The sequence below is a fragment of the Crocuta crocuta genome, unplaced genomic scaffold (assembly GCF_008692635.1).
Source record: "Crocuta crocuta isolate KB4526 unplaced genomic scaffold, BGI_CrCroc_1.0 scaffold73, whole genome shotgun sequence".
Lineage (NCBI taxonomy): Eukaryota > Metazoa > Chordata > Mammalia > Carnivora > Hyaenidae > Crocuta > Crocuta crocuta.
This window is the reverse complement of record NW_027529443.1, coordinates 1652664-1672673: the sequence shown is the minus strand read 5'-3', so window position 1 is coordinate 1672673 and position 20010 is coordinate 1652664. Positions and strand designations below refer to the sequence as shown.

Below are 20010 nucleotides of genomic sequence, written 5' to 3'. Positions count from 1 at the left end.
CCGGTGGCCGGGACTCAGCAAGCCCCCGCAGCCGGGGAGAGCGGGGATCCCCCCCACCACATCCAGGACCCAGAGACCCCCCCAAGAAACCGGGAGACCCCCTCCAGATCCAACAGAGAGCTACTCCCCTGCTGGGGAAAGCGGAGACTTCCTCCGTATTCAGAAGACAGTGACCTCCCTACGGTACGGCTAAGACTCCCCCTCTTCAATCTGGGCCCCCCCAAGACCTAGAACGCAGTGACCCCCTCGTCCGGGATTGCTGGGACCCCCTGTCAAGAACCTGGTCATTACAACTCCACACCTCAAGACACGAAGACCCAGCTCAGAACGTCCCTAGATCAGGGGGTTCCTAGATCCCCCCCCAATTCCGGTACACAGGAACCCCAAATCTAGGGAACCGAGGACAGCAGGAGCTATCCCTCACCAGCAAGAGGCCTCGGGGCCCCCCTCAAAGCTCCGGGACCCTGGCGACTGAGCCCCTCGCCGCGCCCTGCGCATCCCAGCCCATGGTTGTGGCGCCCTGAGCCCCCCCGGGCCGGGCTGACGGAAACCGAGACGGCGCCCAGGCCCCCTGCCGCGGCGTCCCCGCGGCCCCAGCCCAGGTAAGCCGGGCCCAGGTGAGTGGCTGCCGAGGTCCCTAGCCCTGCAGGTGGGGAAGGAAGTATTGGGTGCACACTGCCCCCTCCCCAGCGTCGCCATGGAGCCGAGGCTGAAGGACGTCTCTTTGTGTCTCGCTTGGAGGAGCCGCCCCCTCCTCCTCTCCCTTCCCCCACCCCCCCACCCTAGCCCTNNNNTCCCAGGGGAGTAGTGGCAGAGCCCCTTATGCCACGGAGAGGAGGAAATAGGGTGGAGAGTCACCCCCCGCCCCCCGCCCCGCAAAGCTGTGATCCTGGGGCTGTTGGACTCTCGGCCCTTGGAGTATATATATACCCCTCCCCCCAAGGCGAGGCTGAGTTTTCAAGTGAAGTCCCCCTGGGAGGAGATTTGGGGACGTCCACAGGTGAGGGGGCCTGCGGTGTGTGGCCCTAGGGTGATAGCCGAAGCATTGGGTGTGTGTCTTTGTCTGTGAGAGGGCAAGGAAGGGGTGTGTTTGAGAGAATGGGTGGGAATCCCGTATTTTCTCTGTGACTCCATGGCCCCCCACCCAGGCCACAGGGAAGGTCTCCCCCAGGCCATACTGTGTATGTTTTGCAGGAGGGGGCAAGCTCTTTCCAAAGTGAGGCACTGATCTCTGGGGAGGAGAGGTAGTCTGGACCAAGAAGCCATTTCAGGTCAGGGCACCTTTCTGTCCCCATGTGCCCTAGGGCCAGCAGATCCTTCCTTCCCTTCTCTTCCCGACCTCCATAATACCCAGGGCCAAACCTCAGGCTGGATCAGCGTGTCCTGGACAACCAAGAGACCATTCTAGGTTTTTGCTTTAGCTTTCCAGGCTATACAAAGCCAGGCCCAGCCCGGCTCTCAGTAACGGCCAGGACCCCCAGGCTCTGCCGCTCCTGGGAAGATGAGGGGCCCAGCGGGTGTTGTACCCTGAAATTCTGGATCAGAGATCCTGGGAAGCGGCCGGACCGCACTGAGGAAACAACACACTCAGGGCTGCTGGGGTTCCCCCAGTCTCTTCTCTCTGAGCCCTCTGCAGGCAAGCCACAATGCTGAGGAAGGCAGGACTTGATACAGGTAGCCCCACTGGGAGTTCCTTTGTTCATTTATTCATTCAACAAACCTTTAGCTAGTGTCTGTGATGTGCCAGGCAATGGAGTCAAGGTGTTTTGGTTGTTTTTTTTTTCCCCTGCTACATTCTGATCCCCTTTTCCTGGTCTCTTGTGGTTGTCAGGCCCTGGGACTGCTTTTAGTTTGCAGACTAAAAGCAGACACTCTCTGTTGGGCCCGTGGAGGTAGGCCTGGTCAGGTCCAGTTGACCAGTTCTGACCCCACGCCTGAAGCACCTGACCCTCCTCCTGCTGCAGACCTGGAGGCCCTAAGCCTGGAGACTGATCCCTCTTCTCCCCTGTTCCCACTACCAAGTGCCCCCACCCCACCTGCTGCTGGCCTTGACCCAAGGGAGAGGATATGACCAGCAGGAGCAGAGGTTGGGGTGCTTCAGCCCGGATCTCCTGCAGCCCTTCCTGCACATTCAAGGACAGTTGAGGCAGACCCCCTGAGCCCAAGCCGTGGAGAGAGCCAGCCGCTCTGAAGACCGGGTGACCTTGGGCAAGCGCGTGGCATCTCCCAGGGATAATGACAGAGAGTGAGCCACTCACTCTGCAGAATGTAGATCACAGTTGGGCCACGAGGAGCACCCAGGTGTGTCTCCTCCCTCTCCGAAGGAGTTCATTTCCAGTGGGTTCCCGGGAGCCCGGAGCCTTATCATATGACCCACGGGCAAGGGAGTGGAGTGAGACGCTGAGTTGCAGAGATTTGACTCATTGTGACTAGGGAAAAACATCAAGAGGCCAGAGAGTAAGATCTTCCTCTTCCCTAACCTGCAGTGGCTCCCTGCTGAGTCTGGAATAAAGTCCAGGCCCTTTGTAGCGAGGCCCCTGCACTGGCCCTAACCCACCTCTCAGACGTCCGCTCTCACTCCCCACTCACCGTCTCATACTTCTGGCTCCTCTCCTCCGTGTCCTCTGACTCCCGCCCTCCACTGGGGGGCCGGTCCCTTCACCTGAGAAGCCCTGCTATAGGCTGCCTCCGGAGCAGCCTTCTGCCCCCACCGCCCCTTTCGATCTGACCTGGCCTGACCGGGAGCTCAGGGCTGAGTTGGATTGGTTGCTGGTTGGTGGCTTGGAGATAGTAGCACGTGTCTCTGTGTGCTGGGAGACCTTATCTCCACCCCTAGATCCCAAGCTCTGGGGGACGAGACCTTGTCTGTCTTGTCCACGCTGCAAGGGCTGTGTCCACCCTAGAGCCCAGCCTGCTGTATAGCACCTGTTGTAAAATACAGCTTCTAGACACATTTTGTCGATGCTGTTAGTGTTTTTCTCATGTTTGCATTTGTGGCCAGTGTTTAAAAAAAACAAACAAACATACAATTTCATATACAAATACTGATTTTCGGAGCCTCTTGAAGACTCAGATGATGTGGCAACCCCAGGCCAGAGCCGAAGAGTCACCACCTTTTATAGGACTCTTGCCCTCCAGCTCACCCCAGGCCTCTGCTGGCCTGCTCACTCATTTATGTGACCCGCTAGCCCCTCCTAGGTGGGGGCCAGAATGTGTTTGCTCAGCAGGTGACCTTCGTCTGTGTGCATTTTGCACATGCGGCTGTTCCCTGCCTCCCTCGTGGTCAAGTTAGAACTTGCACAGCGCAACATCCCTCCAGGGCTAAGTGGGGAAGTGAACTTGAATTCCTCTATCCAGAGCATCCCAGCCTGGCCCCACTTTTAATTCTAGGCTCTGTCTTATGACTGTTCATTGTGCTACAAGGATTCACCCACCCAAAACTTGTTTTTAATTGCTCAGGAGCAAAAGACCAAGGCTCTAGGCCCAGCTACCGCTGAGGACTCTTGGGGGGGAGAGCTGCTTTCTGGGCCTCAGTTTACCCAGGTGTACAGAGGAATCGGACTAGAGGTTTTCTCTGCTATAAGCTCACTCCTTGCTCTAACTTTCTAGGACTGAGTCCAAGCTGCTTTAAGGTTTGGTCAGGCAGGAGAGATGGGGGCCTAGAGGCAGGAGTCCCTCAAAAGTATTGACATTCCCTAAACATTAATGAAGCCAATGGGTGTTGCCAAATGACTGGGCCAGGGGCCAGGGGCCAGCACTAGGCTCCGGCCACTGGACGTGGCCCTGGAAGGGAGTGTACTATCTTCCTGGATGAAGGTCTATAGAAGCCCGAGGTCAAAGGAGACAGATTACGGGCCCCGGACTCTGCCAGGGTTTCCCACATTGCTGCTGTGTGACCTTGATTAAGTCACTTATCCTCTCTGAGCTTTGGTTTGCTTGTGTGCAAAACAAGGATGATATCTACCTCAAGGTCATCAGGGGGATTAAGTAAGCTGACGCATGAAGAGGGCCTAGGACGGGATCTGGCATGTCCAATGTCCTCAGTAACTAGTGACTCTTGTTCAAAGGGGCAGGGGTAAGTGGGTGACTATGCCTTAGCGGTAACGCACCCTTGGTTTTCCCATAGCCAGTATGGGGAGACCACAGGGCTTCCCCGAGAAAGGGGAAGGGAGTGTTTGAGAGCCAGTACTACGTGGTGCTTAGGAGCATGAAGCATGACTATGCTGTGGTCCGGGCAGGATGGGGTGGAGTTCAAGCCTGAGAGTCTGTGAGGGCCTTTCCAGAACCTTACCCTGTGGCAAGGGGTGGGATCTAGGGCAGCTTAGCCACAGTTCTATAGTTGAGGCCCTCTTCATTCCCGCTTCTGCTTTCTAGGTGAGGCACCTGCTTGGGCTTTTGCTGAGTGAGTTCCCAAGGCTTTGCTGCCCCAGGCGGTTGGGCTTCAGCCCAGAGCCAGGACCAGCATCTCCAACAGAACCTGAGTCTTACCCAAACCACCCACTCCCTGCTCTGCTCCCCTGAGCCCCCTTTCTGGCCTCAGGAAGATGCAGCAGTGGGCCCGAAGGGTCCAATTAGAGCCCCTCCCTCCCCTCTCGCTGCCATGGTTTGGTTACAGTCTGGTGAGATGACAGGTCCAGATTCCCAGCTCAGCCCCCAGTGGGGAGCCATGTAATATCAGGGTTGGGAGGAAGCGGTGGAACATTTTTCAATGTCAAGTGCTCCATGCCGGACACTGGGCACTGCTTTCTCAATTAGTGCTGAGGACAGCGAAGATTTTGACTCCCCACTTCTATGAGCCACCAAGGGTTTGGGTGAAACCGGCATCGAACTCCTTGGGTTCAAATCCCACCTGTACCGTTCCATGGCTGTGTGACCTTGGACGAGGCAGTTGTCCCAAGCCTCAGTTCCTTCTGACATAGTGCGGGGGTGAAAACAGCTCCTCCCTCCTAGAGTTATGGGGAGGATTAGATGAACCTTTATAAGTGAAGCACTTTTAACAGTGCCTGCTCCTTAAGTGTTTGCTCTGTCACTTCTGCCACACCCTGTGGGGTATGCAAATGAGCTGGGCCAGGCCGGAGGAAGCCACAGTGATCCCTCTGCACCAGCGCTCCTTCCCTATGACATTAGCCAGAGAATGTTCCAACAGCCTCTGGTCTTTGGGAGGGCCCTGAGGGACAGGGGTGTGGGGACTGGACAGGACAGAGCCTTCTCACCCTCCTGGTCAGGCCCTAGAGAGGCTGCACACATCTCCACCCCAGATTAGCTCCCCTGGGTCTGGTCGACTCCCCCATTGTAGAAGGAAGGCTTCCCATTCTCTAGCGAGGGCCCACTGCCCTTCGGGGAGATCTTCCCTTCCCAACAGCTCAGGTGTCTGCCAGCCCTGATTCCCAAGTGTTTCCAGGAGGGGTGGCGAGGCCCCCAGTTAACATATTTTAGTGGTGAAAAGCACAACTTCTAGACCCTGCTGTGTGACCCTGGGCAAGGGGCTTAACCTCTCTGTGCCGCAGATCTCTCACCTACAAAAAGGGATGATGGTAGCGCCTGCCTTTTGGGGTCGTTGGGAGGATGAAGCGAATGACTATTTGTAAAGTGCTGTGAATGTTAGTCCCCACAAGCCCTCAGCAGAAAGGGGGTGTTAGCCCCACTTTTAAGGGAGAAAAAAGAAAACTGGAAGCTCAGAGGTGAAGGTCTTTACTCACGCTTCCACATCTAGGATTCAGAGAACATTCTGCTCACGTTTAGACCATTCACACACAATTCACAGAGCAAGTCCAGCCAGAAGGAGCCGACGGGACCGTTCCGGGCTGTGGCTGTGCTTCTGGACATATCACTCAGCTTTCCTGCTCCCACACCTCTGCTCACGTGGGGCCATGACCAGCGAGCGCTGCAGCGTGGAGGAAACTGCCGAGCAGGCCCACAGAACTTTTCCAGAAGCTTTTACGACATCCCTTACCCGTTCCTCCTCAGCCCCATGCCTGGGACAGTGGTGGAATGCCGTAGGAAGCTCGACTCTAAGTCTCTTTTAAGTGTAAGGTCAGGTTCGTGCCATCTGTTCACCTCCCAGAGCCTGGCACACAGGTTGGCTTCAGGAAGGGTTTGCTCAAGTCAGGGGTTTGGAGTGCATCTCGCGGAGTGAAAGCCAGGTCCTTGCCGTGGCCCCCAAGGCCCGCACACTCTTCCTTTCTCTCCTCACCTCCTGCGCTTTGGCCTTACACACCTACCTTTGTCGCCCCACCTCCTGAGCCCTTACCCACCACCGTGCCCACCTCCTCACTGCTCCCTGGGCCTCTAGCTCTTCCGCTAGCGTATCCACATGCTTGTAGCCTTGTCAGTGAGACCTTTCCTGACCACTCTGTCTACAGTTTCATCTCTCACCCCCAACCTTGTTTTCCTCTTTAGGACTTAATCCCCTCTGACCTACATCTCTTAACCCACCCTTACGATTGTCTGCCTCCAGCTAGAACATAAGTTCTTTGAGGGCGGGGCTGTTTGTTTGGTTCATGAATGTATTCCAGATCCCAGAACATAGTAGATGCTCGACAAGTATTCATTGAATGTTCTGGAGCCAGACAGAGAGATATCACTAAGCCACTTCTTAACTGTATGACACAGGACATGTCACCCAATCTTTCACTCTCTGAGTCTCAGTTTTCCTGAGCCCTAAGGAACAAAATGGGAATAATAATAGCTTCTCCCAAGATTGTTGTGAGATTTTTTTTTTTAATTTTTAAGGCTTATTTATTTATTTTGAGAGAGAGCATGAGCAGGGAAGGGGCAGAGAGAGAGGGAGAGAGAGGGAGAATCCTGTCAGTGCGGAGCCTGATGCAGGGCTCGAACTCATGAACCTGGAGATCGTGACCTGAGCTGAAACCAAGAGTCAGACACTTAACCAACTGAGCCACCCAGGCACCCCTGTTGTGAGTTTTGAACGAGCCTCTATATACATAAAGAACTTCTACTTTAAGTGGCTCATAAATGTTAGCTATTATTAATAGTACTTTAACTTGCACCATAACATCCTCGTTTTACTGATGAGGAAGTGGAAGCACAGAGGGAATAAGTGACTTACCCAGCGCCTCGTGACGAGAAATGGTGGTGGCCCTACCCAGGAATGCCTGAATGCGGGGCTCTGGTCTCCTGAGCTAGGCTGGGCTACATCCTCATTCCACCCGGGCTAGCGGCTCAGGGAAGAGCTGAGCGCCATAGCTAGGGAAGGGCTCGTCTCCTCAGGGGCCTCTGCTCACGCTGCTGTCTCTCCAGTGGCCACCACCTACCCACGGGTGGATCCCCAGCCCAGGCCCCCAGCACCTCTGTGCTCTCGGCCCTCCACTCCCCTTAATCTCCCGGGTGCTGGGCTGCCTGCCTCACCTGGGGCAACAAGGCTCACCTCCGACACCCACAGGGGCCGTCTCAGGCAGGTGGGGAGGGGTGAGGCCTAGGACTCCCAGCTCCCCCCAGGGTCTGGCTGGGGAGGGCAAAGAGAAGCCGAGCGCCTGTTCCGGCTCTGGGCACCAGCTGCAGGCAGACCGCGTCACAAGCTATTAATAACCGCCAAGGATGCGCCCCAGGGAAGGGGCTGACTGCGCCAGCTGGGAGGGGAGGCTGAGGCAGAGCCTCGCAGCCAGGGGAACCCCAGGCTGCCCCTAGTGGGGAGGGCAGTGGCCTGAAGGTTGTTTCCAGTTTCGGCCGCTTGGTTTTGTTGAAGTTCCAGCTCTTTCTCTCAGCTTCCTCACCTGGGAAGTGTGGGAGCTGGGTCAGATGGCCTCCAAATCCCCTTCTGGCTCAAGCGGGTTCAGGGGGTGAGATTTAGCAGAGCCCAAACAGCCCCCATTTCCAGCATAGAAAACTGAGACACAGTCAAGAGTACAGCCTTCCCCAGGATGGTGCAAGGTTGTACCATATCCACAACAGAACCATGGCCTCGGGCCTTTCTCTCCAGCCAGTGCCCATTTAATTCTTACCATGTTAGATGAGAATTCTCAGCCCCATTTTCCTGAGGGGCAAACTGAGGCTGGGCAAGTGGTGCAGCCTGCCTCGGGTCACACAGCAAGAAGGGATGGAGCTGGAATTTGCACCATGAGGGGGAAGACAAGGAAGTGATTTGAGAATCTTCTTCTCTTTCTCCTCTTGCACAGAACAGAATGTTTGCTGGAGCTTATATTTGTGTTGAAAGACCAAGGGGAGGGAGAGGCCCTATCTGGAGGCTCTTGAGGGAGGGCTCCCTGGGGCCCTGACCCCCTGAGGTTGTACATAGAAGCGTGCATGACCGGGGACCTTTTCAGAGAAGAGGGTAGTGAACCTTCGGTGACTCATGAAGGGATAAGAACCCCTAAATAAAAGAACTCATTTCATAGGTTGGAAAACTGAAGAGAAGGGAAGGCAGAGGGCTGACCAGAGCTCCTTGGGACCAGCCTCAGGGCCCAGTGCTTTTCCAAGCCCCTCATAGACCTCTTTCTGGAGCCAGAAGGCTGGGCTCTGGGTCTCCCCACCCCCTGGCAGCAGATAGGAGGACCCACATATGAACAGATTTCTGCAGTCGGGCAAACAAACGAAAGGATCAAGGACACCCTCTAGGGAAGGTGCTGAACAGCCAAGAGCCAGACTAGGGCACCTGCCTTGGGGACCTAGAGAGGACCCTAGTTAGGGTGGGGTGTCAAGGAGACTCCCGGGGGCCACCCCTCCTCTGGCCCATCTCAGGGGATCCCAGCCCTGGGCTGTTGAGCCTAGGCGGACAGGCACGGCCTCCCCTTGCATCTTCCTTTGGCTTTGCCTGGACCACCAACCGCACCCAGTTCCTTTTACTCCCTAGACCCAAAAGGATTGTGAAATCCTCGTGAAAAGTTTCATTCCTGCCTCTTTACTCAGTTCCCACACCTCTCCCCAGAGATGTATGCAATCATGCATTCATTCATTCACCAAAGATCGATTAAGTGCCAATGATGTGCAGGCACCGTGCTGGGGGGATTAGCAGTGACCAAAACCAGCCCCACAAAGTCCTTGCCCTCCTAGTGCTTAAGTTCTAGTGGGGAAGAGAGACGGCCATAATAGATAGAGCCCGTCAGTAAATTATATAACACATTAGAGAGTGATACCCTCTCCTGGGGGCAGCCGGAGCAGGACAACTGGAGTACCGTGGAGGAAACCTGGTTGAGAAGCTGTCATCTGAGCAGAACTCGGAGTCACGGAGCCATCTAAGGACAGAGAGAACAGCCCCCAGGCCGGGAGCTGCTGTGTTTGAGGACCAGCAAGGAGACCGGTGTGTGTGGAGCAGAGGGAGGGAGGAGACAGGTCAGCAGGGTAAGCTGAGGGCCCCTGTAAGGACTTTGGAATGAAATGAGAGCGGATGGTGGAAACAATGTGACCTGAGTGGGTTCTGCCAGGCTCCCCGGCCCTGGGTCAAGAATAGATTGCAGTGGGTGAGGGGATCAGAGAGAAGGTTCCCGCAATAGCTGAGGGAGAAGGTGGGGGTGAGTGCCAAGGGTGGTCAAGTGCCTTTGTTAATGTCTGATGTCGATTCCAGAGTTACTTTATGCAAATAACAAGCAAGTGAGAAACCTATTCGTATTCCCCACCCCCCAGTTCAAAGTAACGTACTAGTACTGAATAACGCAATACAGAGGCCCAGAGAGGGCGAAGGAGTTGGTGTCAGCTCTGCCAAGAAGCAACCCTCTCCTACACGGCTGGGGGAGGGCCAGTGGCACAGCCCTCTGGGGGAATCGGACATTCTACAGAAATTCCAAACGCACTCACCCTTTAACCTGGCAACCCGTGTCTAGAATTGAGCCTACAGACACATCTGCACACTGCAAAATGAGTTATGTACAGGCTTCTCGTTGTTTATAATAGCACGAGTGTTGAACACAACCCAGTAGGGGTTTGGTTAAAGCAGTGATGGTTACCCACGCATCCCCTTCCAGCCCTGGAGGCCCGAGTTCCAGTTCTGCAGCAGGCCATCCACCCTGGCTGCTTTCCCAACTCCGGCCTCTCCTAACCTGGCCCTTGGCGCTGGGCCTGCAGGGTGCTGTCCTTGCCTGTGGTGCTGAAGGCAGTGGGGCCAGAGTGAGGCCTGGGCTGCAAACCAGAGACATAGAGGAGAGGGGAGGGGAGAAGAGAGGAGAGGAGCAGGCGAACTTTAGGGGTCAGTCCTTGTCTCTGCAATTCATCGGCTGAGTGGCCTTAGGCGGGCTACTGAACCCCTCTGAGCCTCGGTGTCCTGATCTGTAAAATGGGGTTGCTGTGACGATTGGATGACAGCAGTAATGTAAAGCATTGGCATACTGAGAATATGAGTGATAAACTGTGCTGTATCAATTTAGGGACAATGAAACCGAGTGGTTAGGCTTTGGGACACTGGAGTGATAATGCCTGGATTTGAATCCCAGCTCTGCCATTTATTGGATGATCTTGATCAAGTAACATGACTGCTCTGGGCCTGTGTTTCCTCATCTGGAAATTGGGGTAAAGAATAGTCCCTGTGTCTTAGGATGTTGGAAGGTTAGATGAGTTCATTTCTGTGAGGCCCTAGGCACATAACAGCGATCCTTAGTGTTAGCACTTCTGTCACTTTCGCCGTCACTATCACCGTTATCCTTGTACCTCCCGCCCCTCTGTCCACACCGGTGGCACTCCCAGTCACACCCATCTCTGCTGAGCTTGGGGCCCCAGCTGTTAGAGAGAGCACACCTCGCCCTGCACCTTGGCCTCTAGCCCAGCCCTGCCACTGACTTTCTGTGTGATTTTGAGCAAATCACTGTTCTTTTCTGGCTGTCAGTCCAGAAATGGGGCCAATGATTCCTCACACAAGCCCCTGAGAAAATAACTGTGTGCCCGCAGGGTCATGTTCAGGAAAGCCAGGATATAAAAATTTACAACGTGCCTAACACGGAAAGCGTTACTCACCTGGCATTTGTCACACCCTGGCTAAGTGCTAGGAACGCCAAGGTGATGAAAGCATGAGGCTTGCTTTCAAGGAGCTCTTGGGTTTCTTGCTGGATCGTCAGTCCCCTTCAAAGCCCGTTTGTGTGTTGCCTCCTCCAAGAAGCCACCCTGATCCCCAATGCCATGCCCTTCTTGGAAACGCTGGAGTGCTGACATTGGCTTTCCAGACTTCTGGGTACCTGAGTCCTTATTTTATCTGCCTTCCTGAAGCATAGGTTCACACCTTCTACCTGATGCATTGCTCTAACCTACTCGCCCCATGCCAGCACCTGACACAGTGCCCAGGCCTGAGTGGATGTACTTCTCCAGAATCTTTAGGTTGCAAGTTACATAAACTCAACTCAAAGTGGCTTAAGCCAGAAAGGAAATGCATCGATGCATGCAACCAACGATCAGGAGTATAATTGCCTTTAGTCAAGCCTGGACCCAGGCGCCCAGAGTCATCCAAATCCTCTCCACCTTACAGCTCTGCTTTTCCTCTCTGTTGCTTCATTCTCGGGCAGGCTCTCCCCATATGGTGGCCAAGTGGCCCCCAGCAGCTCCTGACCAGGGACCTCCTCCAGCTTTGCATTAGGGTGCACTAGGGGTCAGGAGATATCTCCTTCCTGATAGCTGCAGCCAGAGTCCGAGGGCTAGATCCCAGTGGGTCACCTTTGGTCACGGGTTCATCGATGAACCAGTCACAGTGACCTGGCAGATGGGGTGGATCTGCTGGCCTGCCCCTAAAGCCAGGATGGAGACAAGTGTACTGAACCACATGGCCTGAGAAAGGGGTCATTCCCTGGAGAAAGGGAAATTCGTGATGAGCAGGAAGAAAGCACCACAGGCCGACTTAGGGAGCCACTGAAAATGCCGGAGAAAGACAAGGAGTGGGTCAGATGTGGTCCTGAGACAGGGGTACGGAGGCCTCAGAGGGAGAAGCCGGGAGGCAGATCAGGGGGTCTGGGGGGGGGACCGGGAGCTGGCTCGGCATGGAGGCTAGGGGAATGAGCCTCCAGTACCTCGCTTTACACAGAAGCAAAGTGAAGCAGGCTCCCTGTGCCCACCCAGTACCCGAAATAATGTCTCATGGCTGCTTTTTTCACTTGGCTTTTAATAAGACGAAGGCAAGGAGGTGACCCACCCAGCAACAATCATCTGTGGGTGGAATCCCTCTAGGCCAAAGCTTTGTTAAAGATACCCCTGGGGTTTGCCTGGACTATGGGGACAGAGAATCTTAGACCCCCAGAGTGAGAGTCAGAAAGGCCTGGCTGATATTACTTGGTCCAACCTCACCTCCCGCCCCTGACTCCCCACTCTCCGCTTCTCTACCCCCACTGATGGAGAACACATGGCCTTCCTGTGGGGACTGTGGGAATGGTCTCATTCTAAGTTACTCTTTGCTTGGGTTTACCTTCAGGAGCCTCAGAGGACCCAGTGCATGAGAGCATGGGACCCGAAGCCTGATGGCTGAGTTCAAATCCAAATTAGTTAGCCCACCAGTGTGTCCGTATCTCTTTCTGTAAAACGGGGTGATAATAGAAGAATCTGGTGCCAGGGCGCCTGAGTGGCTCAGTTGGTTGAGTGTCTGACTTCGGCTCAGGTCATGATCTCATGGCTCGTGAGTTCGAGCCCCGCGTCAGGCTCTGTGCTGACAGCTCAGGGCCTGGAGCCTGCTTCCTATTCTGCGTCTCCCTCTCTCTCTCTGCCCCTCCCTCGCTCAAGCTCTGTCTCTTTCTCAAAAATAAGTACACATTAAAAAAATTAAAAAAAAAAAGAAGAAGAAGAAGAAGAATCTGGTGCCTAGGCTTGTAAATGTTAAATTATTGACTCCGTTGTGGTTAGCACTGCACCCGACATATGGAAACACCCGATAAATATTTGCCAGTATTATTATTCTCCCAGGGAACAGGATAAGAACAGGCCCCTCTCTCTCCACAGACTGGTCCCCCTCCAGGCAGGTTGCGCACACCGAGGTTCAAATCCTACCTCCTTGGCCTCCTTGCTACATAATCCTGGGATTAGAGCAGTGCTAGCTGCTGTAACACACAAGCCCCTGATCTCAGCAGCCTAACACTGTGGACGTTTCCTTCTGGCTCCCATAAAATGCAGAGTGGGTAATCCTTTTTGGCAGGAGACCTCCTACAGCCAGGCACCCAGGCTCCTCCTCTCCTGTAGCCCCATGTCGTGTAGGACCGAGGAGGCCTCCGCATCATGCCAGCACACAGAGGACGAGAATAGAGAAACTCCTCCCACTCTTAAAAGCCAGTGACATCTATCATTGCTGCTCACATTCCATTGGGGAAAACTGGTCACATGGCTACACCCAGATGCGAGGCAGGCAGGAAATGCAGTTTCCTGCTGACAGCGACCCTTCAGCAGCAGCTCTGTATTATGAAATTGGGAACACAAAGTTTTGGTGGACAGTTGGGTGTCTTTGCCAGAACCACAGTAAATCACCAACCTCTTAGGCCTCTGTTCTTCATCTATAAGATAGAAAGCATCACTTGATTGTGACAGTGGACATTTACTAAAATCACCGAATGGTACGCCAACTACGGGTAAATTTTGTGCTGTGTACTAAGTTCAGTTGTGGTTTTTTTTTGTTGTTTTTTTGTTTTAAACAGGCGGCATCTTGCCCTTCTCAGGGTACTTAGGAGGCCTCAGTGAGTGACGTTTTGCCATACTGGCACTGCGTGTGCATGTGGTCGGGGAGGGGAGGGAAGGGAGGTCCCAAAGTAGCTCTGAGTTTGTGCATGGGGTATAGTGTTCATAAGAGAGGCACCCAGCTCAAGCCACCTGCCCACAGGAAGTGGTAGGCAGTTCAGTCTTGCTCCTGGCTTGGGAAGACCTCCCAGCATGTGGCGGAAGACCCAGCCCACAGGGCCAGAGCCACAACTGCTGCTGGGAAGGCTGGGTGACACCCACCTGCCTTCAGCAACACAGACCGGAAACCAAGGGCCTCCCTCGGGGCTGGCGAGGACACACACACTTGAGGTGCAAAGCACGTGGGGTCCCCCAGAACGGCACAGTCGGCTTGAGTGTGAATACTAGTGCCAACTACATGAGATGAACAGGGGGCCAGCGAGGGCCCCCTCCACCACCTGCTGCTGAAAAGTTCACAGCCACCAAGTCCACAGCCACTCCTTCAAGTGGAGGCAGTGGTGATGAAAGCAAAACAGCTTCAGGTCAAGTTCCCACTGATGCCAGGTGTACCTGCCCTCAACCACTCGGGGAGGCAGATGTGTCTTACTTGACTCTCTGGCCTGGAGTCCCCCGCCTGAAGGAAGTTGCTGGTATACCTACTGCTGTGAGGATTAATGGAGTTAATACCCATGAACAATGCCTGACACACAGTCACCTCTCAGCAGGAGCTGAGTGAACACACGGGCATCTTCAGCTCAGGCTTTGCTCTCTCCTGGGCCTCAGTTTCCCTACTTGGATACCAAGGGATCTGGATGAGATGCTCCAACATTCTGACTTGGGAAAATAGTGGTTCAGAGCACCGGCTTTGGGGCCAATCCCAACACTGGCTGCATGACCTTGGGCGAGTCATTCAGGCTCTCTGTGCCTCATTCCTCTCAGCCCTAATGATAACACCTACCCGTTGAATAAGATGAACTCATCCTGAGACCAGGGGCCGGCAGGTAGTAAGCCCTGTTTCAGTGTTAGTTGCTGCTATTGCTATTGTTATTTTCCCCAGACAAGTGACTCACTCAAGGTCACGAAGCTAAAAAGTGACGCCCAGCAGGATCAAGGGCAAGCCTGCTGAGCCCCAAGGCCCGTGTTGTTTCTTTAGCTCCCCACTGTGCCTCTTAAGTCACATGCATCGGAACTGGGTCAGAGGCAGTGTGTTCCTGGGGCTATGACACCACGGCAGGGAGGGCTGTGTGGATTAATTCCTTGTTGCCTGCTGACGTCTGGCAGAGAAAAGGCCTGAAGGGAGAGGGAGGTTGTGAAGGAGGGGGAGGGGTCAGTAGTGGGGAGTCCCAAAACTGGGCCCTAGCAACCAAGGGAAAGGATGAGAGATGGCTGGATTAGATGTGGTCACTACCCCCGGAGAGCTCTTGGCCTGTCGATGGGGACAGACAGGGGACAGAGTGGAGACCACCCCAGGATCTTCAACAGGAACCTTCAGAGAGAGACACACAGACCCCATTTGAATCCTGGGGCTCAGAAGAGGCAAGAATCGGCACCTGGGGCAGCAGGGAAGGCTTCCTGGAAGAGTGGGACCTGAGGATAAAGAGAAGATTGGCTGTGGGGCAGGGGGAGATAAAGGCGGGCAGCAGGACTGGCAGAGGAGACTAGAGAAAGGCACTGAAGCCCAGAGAGGCGGTGCAGGGTGGTGGTCAAAGCAAGGGCTAAACCCAGAGTGCAGGGGGCACACGTGGGGCCCAAACCCACCCCGCTGTGACTGCACCCCTGACCCAAACAGCTGCCTGCACAGCGCAACTTGGGGGTCAAAGCAGCAAGGATGAGCCTTGCACCCAACATCTCTGGGCGAGGGAGGAGGGGAGAAGGGGGAAGAGAGCTTCTAGCAACTTGCAGCTGCTCCCAGAGGATGCAGAAACAGTCCCAGGTGACTGGCAGGGCCAAAGCCCCAGGTGGGAGCGTTGCACACGGGTGTGTTACATGTGCCTGCACACCCATGGCCCGCCCAGCGCAGCAGTCCTCGGGGAGTCCACACTCATCGGGAGAAGTAGGTCAGCAGAGCAGCCGGGCGTCTCTCCCTGGCCGGCAGGGGGAAGAGTTCAAGGCAAAGAGGGTGTGTACTCATCGGACCCCCTGGGGGATGGGCCCCCGCTTGCCCAGAGACAGCCTCACCTCTCCCTGCTGCCTCAAAGCGGACCGCTTGGGTTTCCTCACTCAGGAATTCTCCCCACGACGGCGGGGGGGCGGGGGGGGACATTTGGTAGAGGTTGGGACCAGTGACCCCCTTCTAGCCCTGAAGGCAAGGAAAGACCCCTATGGGGAGATGCTACCCACTTTAGCCTGGTTGGCGGCTGCAGTAAGAGGGCACCGTCTGGCTGGAGCTGGGACCACATAGGGACAGTGACAGGTGCCATGGCCCAGTCGGGTTTGACACAATGAGCGTGGCAGAGGTCGGGGCAGCAGGGCCCCTGTGTCCATGGGCCTGGCGCCATCCCTCCCCCCAGGGGTCTACGAAATGGGCTAATCTAGGCTACAGTCTGAGAGCATTCATGTGGCGTTTCAGACAGACTCCTGGCATCCGTTCAGACCAAAGGAATTAGGGAAGGAAGGGCAGTGCCTGCAGCGGGGGGAGGTTCTGTGGAACAGGGCTTGCTCATGAATGGAGGGGAAGGGGGCTGAGTGGGGGAGCAGGATCCTGAGGAAGCAGGAGGGGCAGGAACCAAATCGGAGGAGGGGCGGAGGGCCCCCTGCTCCCCCAGGCAGCCGGAGGACGTGCAGATGGAGCTCCGTTTGGGGCTGGGTGGGAGGCCAGGAAGTTCCCTCCTGATGTTCCTCCTCTCGGTGTGAAGTGGGAGGCTGGGTCGTGCCAAGAGGGAAGGGGAAGGCAGAGGAGGAGAAGAGGGTTTGGGCCTGGAAGGGGAGCGGCTGGGCCTGGTGAGGATGCAGGGCTCAGCTGGAGGGGAGGCCTAGCGCACTAAGGGCGCGCGACACCACACTGGGCACTTACTGAGCGCTTACTGTGTGCCAGGCACCAAGCACTCCACGGCTGAACAGCCTATAGAGAAAAGGCACTAATACATCCTTTTTCTAGATGGAAAACTGAGGCGTGGGGAGATGAAGTAACTTGCCTGGGGCCATCCAGCTAGTGGGTGACAGAGCTGGATTCAAAGCCGGGGGGCTAGCTCCAGGTCGGCTATCCGAGAGCCTTGGGCGGTCATGTAGGGGTGGGGGCTGGGGAAGTGTGGGGTGAGTCACCTGGGATGGGAGGTAGGAGGGAGTGAGGTGAGGGCCAGGGAGGTGCCCGGGGAGGCAGGCAGGCTCCCGGGGCTGGTCTCTCCTGTGGATACAGGCACAGACCTGTGCGCACCTGCTTCTGGGCTCCCTGCTCCCAGCCCCCCCCCCTCCACTTGACAGACAGGAAATGCAGGCCCCAGGTGAGCGTTCACTGTCACTCAGCCCCCCACCCCACTCTCCCGGAAGCAGCGCCCTGGCCCCCCAATGCCATCTGGGGACAAATGCCTCTGAGGGGTGGGAGCAGCTTGTGTGGATACTGAAGGGGTCGGTCAGGCTGTGAATGTGGAGGTTGAGGTAGGGGAGGGCTGGCCCTTTGCGGGCTGCACTCGGCCTTGGTGGGAGGGAGGTGGGGCCCGGCACCACACTTGTGGCTGTGTATACCTGAGCGGGGTTGTGTAGTCTGTGGAGGGGGAGGGGTGGCCACATCCGCACCACCCTGCCAGCGTTTTGTCTGCGACTACTTGGCTGAAGAATTTGGTCCTGTGACCCCTGCCCTGAGACCCCGCCTTCCCCACCCTTTGCCTTACATTCTCAGAAGCCCATAACCCCTTTGATCCTAATACAGAATTCATGTGCTCACTGTGTTTCTTGCCCACGAGGAGGGGATTCTTACCTGTTTAGTATGTGTGCCCAGGGCTCTTGGAGAACAGCAGGTGCTGATCAAGATTAGTGAGTAGGGGCACCCATGTGAACTTGGTATATGGAGTGTCTTTGTGTGATGTAAGTACGTGTGCCTTGTCTGATGCTGTGTCTGGATGATAGCCTGCGACAGACAGGACAGTGGTACCCATGTGGGGACTGTGGGGACAGTGACTGTGGCTCAGGCCTGGCCCTGAAGCTTTGGGGAAAGGGGATGCAGCAAAGATGCTTGTCGCCCTCGTGTGGTTATCCTGAGCCTGGCACCTGGGGACCCTAGGTACTGGGGAAGGAGGAGGTGGGTGGACCGGGGGACCCTGGCTCGATGTCACATTTCATGCCACATCCACCACAACAGGGAGAAGATGAGTGTGGGCTGCCCGGAGCCCGAGCCACCCCGCTCCCTGCCCTGCTGTGGGCCGGGGGCCGCCCCTGGGCTGGGTGCAGGCGTGCCGCTCCTCACTGAAGACATGCAGGCACTGACCCTCCGCACGCTAGCAGCTAGCGATGTCACCAAGCACTACGAACTCGTCCGGGAGCTGGGCAAGGGCACCTATGGGAAGGTCGACCTGGTGGCCTACAAGGGCACGGGTGAGCATCTGCAGGTGGCGGGTTTGAAGGCTGGGTTGGGGACTTGCCGGGAGGCCGTGGGTGTTCTCTTCCGGGGCCAAGAGGTCAGCGGGGAGACAGAGCTCGTGGTCCAGGTGGAGAGAGGCAGCCTGGGCGGCCCAGAGAGACCTGAGACGGGGCCTGAGGCCCAGACTGGATTGTGGGCTGCTCTGGGGCCAGGTTGTGCACCTTTGGGACAGCCAAGGGCATGACCCCAGGACATCTGGAGCTTAGGAGAGAAGGCAGGGCTGGCGGTGGTGGTAGCGGAATTACTGGCACATTGGTGATAACTGACCCCAGCGGAGTGGACAGCGTACCGTGCTTAATGAGGGGTGGGAGATGTCCCTGGGAGGTCACTGGCCATCTCCACTTCTCAGATGAGACCCGGAGACCCAGAGATCCATTGCTCAGCTAAGTTCACGCAGCTATAGAGGCTTTGAGCCAGGGCAAGACCCCAGTAGTCACAAAGGGTACAGACGACTGCCCATGCAGAGTCAGGGACACATGCCTTGCAGACCCTCACCCCTCAGTGTGTCACTCCTTCTGAGTCGGCCATTTAACAAACACGTGTTGAGCACCTACTATGCACCACACTGTTGTAGGCAGTGGAGATACAATGAGCGAGGCAGATTCCTGCGCTCAGGGGGCTACCTTCTAGCGTGGGGGGCGGGGGGAGACCGAGGCATGAATAAGTACGCTGCATGTCAGGAAGGAAAGGACAGAGGGGAGGGGGAAGCAGGCCATCCTCACCGAGGCCTGCAGGCTGGTGCAGAAGACCTGGGCTGACCCCGGCCTCACTGCCTTTGGCAAGTCCTTTGTCCTCCCTGGATCTCAGTGTGCTTCCAGTAAGATGGGGAGGGTGCGCACCACCCCGGGGCTGGGAGGGGCCGTGGCGGCAGGCCGGGGAATGTCAGGTGCAGGCATGGGGGCCTGGAGCCTTCACCACTGTGGCTGCTGCCCCCTCCCCCAGGCACGAAGATGGCGCTGAAGTTTGTGAACAAGAGCAAGACCAAGCTGAAGAACTTCCTGCGGGAGGTGAGCATCACCAACAGCCTCTCCTCCAGCCCCTTCATCATCAAGGTCTTTGACGTGGTCTTTGAGACTGAGGACTGCTATGTCTTCGCCCAAGAGTATGCGCCCGCCGGGGACCTGTTTGACATCATTCCTCCTCAGGTACTGGGTGTGGAGGCACAGGGAGGGGATCCGGCCTTCCTGCCCCCACAGTGGGAGCTTCCAGGAGCCGTCAGACCATTTATTTAATCAACAAGCATTTACTGAGCCCCTTCTGTATGCCAGCCACCACAGGGCTGGGGGCTAAGCGATGAACAGAGGTTTGCGCTCATCCCGGTGGGGAACAGACACAGCGAAATAAGCCAGATGACAGACTGAGTGGGCCCTGGGTGGGATGAAGTTCAACAGCACCCTCCTCAGCAACCTGGTCCGATGCTGCATAGGAACAGTTGGGGGGCGGAGGGAGGGCGCAAGAGGGGAGAGGAGGCCGCAGGGCCACCAGAGGCTTCCCAAAGGAAGTGCCCTGGAGTTGGGAGGAGTGCCCAGAAAATTCTGGGCTCCCAGCTCTGCATTTGGTGGTGCCCGGTAGGAATCTGCTCTGGCGCTCAGTGGGTGAGCGCAAGGCCTCTCAGAGCCGGACATCGGGATAAGAGAAGGGGGCGTTAGAGCCGCTGTGAGGGGCTGATGACGCTCCCGGCCCACCGTGGGCGCTCAGGCCCCGGGCTGTGGCTGCAGTGACTAGGAAAAAGGGTGCGGGATGAAAACGACCGGGCCACAGAGAGAGCAGGGGGTGCCTGGGTGGGATGGGGGAGGGGAGAGGCATGGCCCAGGAGGCAGCGCCGGAGGGCGGGGGTTGTGAGTGCGGGTCAGCCCTGGAAATGCGACCGGGAG

General features: G+C 56.3%; 1 protein-coding gene across 1 annotated transcript in view; it reads left to right on the top strand.

The window, feature by feature from the left end:
• Positions 1-39: 39 nt before the first annotated feature.
• The window catches only part of SBK1 (SH3 domain binding kinase 1), a 49997-nt gene continuing 30026 nt past the window's right edge, over positions 40-20010 (top strand). Inside the window, exons 1-3 of the mRNA XM_077760554.1 lie at positions 40-602; positions 17858-18090; positions 19079-19281. Coding sequence (XP_077616680.1) covers positions 17865-18090; positions 19079-19281 — 429 coding nt within the window. The 5' untranslated portion in view covers positions 40-602; positions 17858-17864. The remainder of the gene's footprint in view (positions 603-17857; positions 18091-19078; positions 19282-20010) is intronic.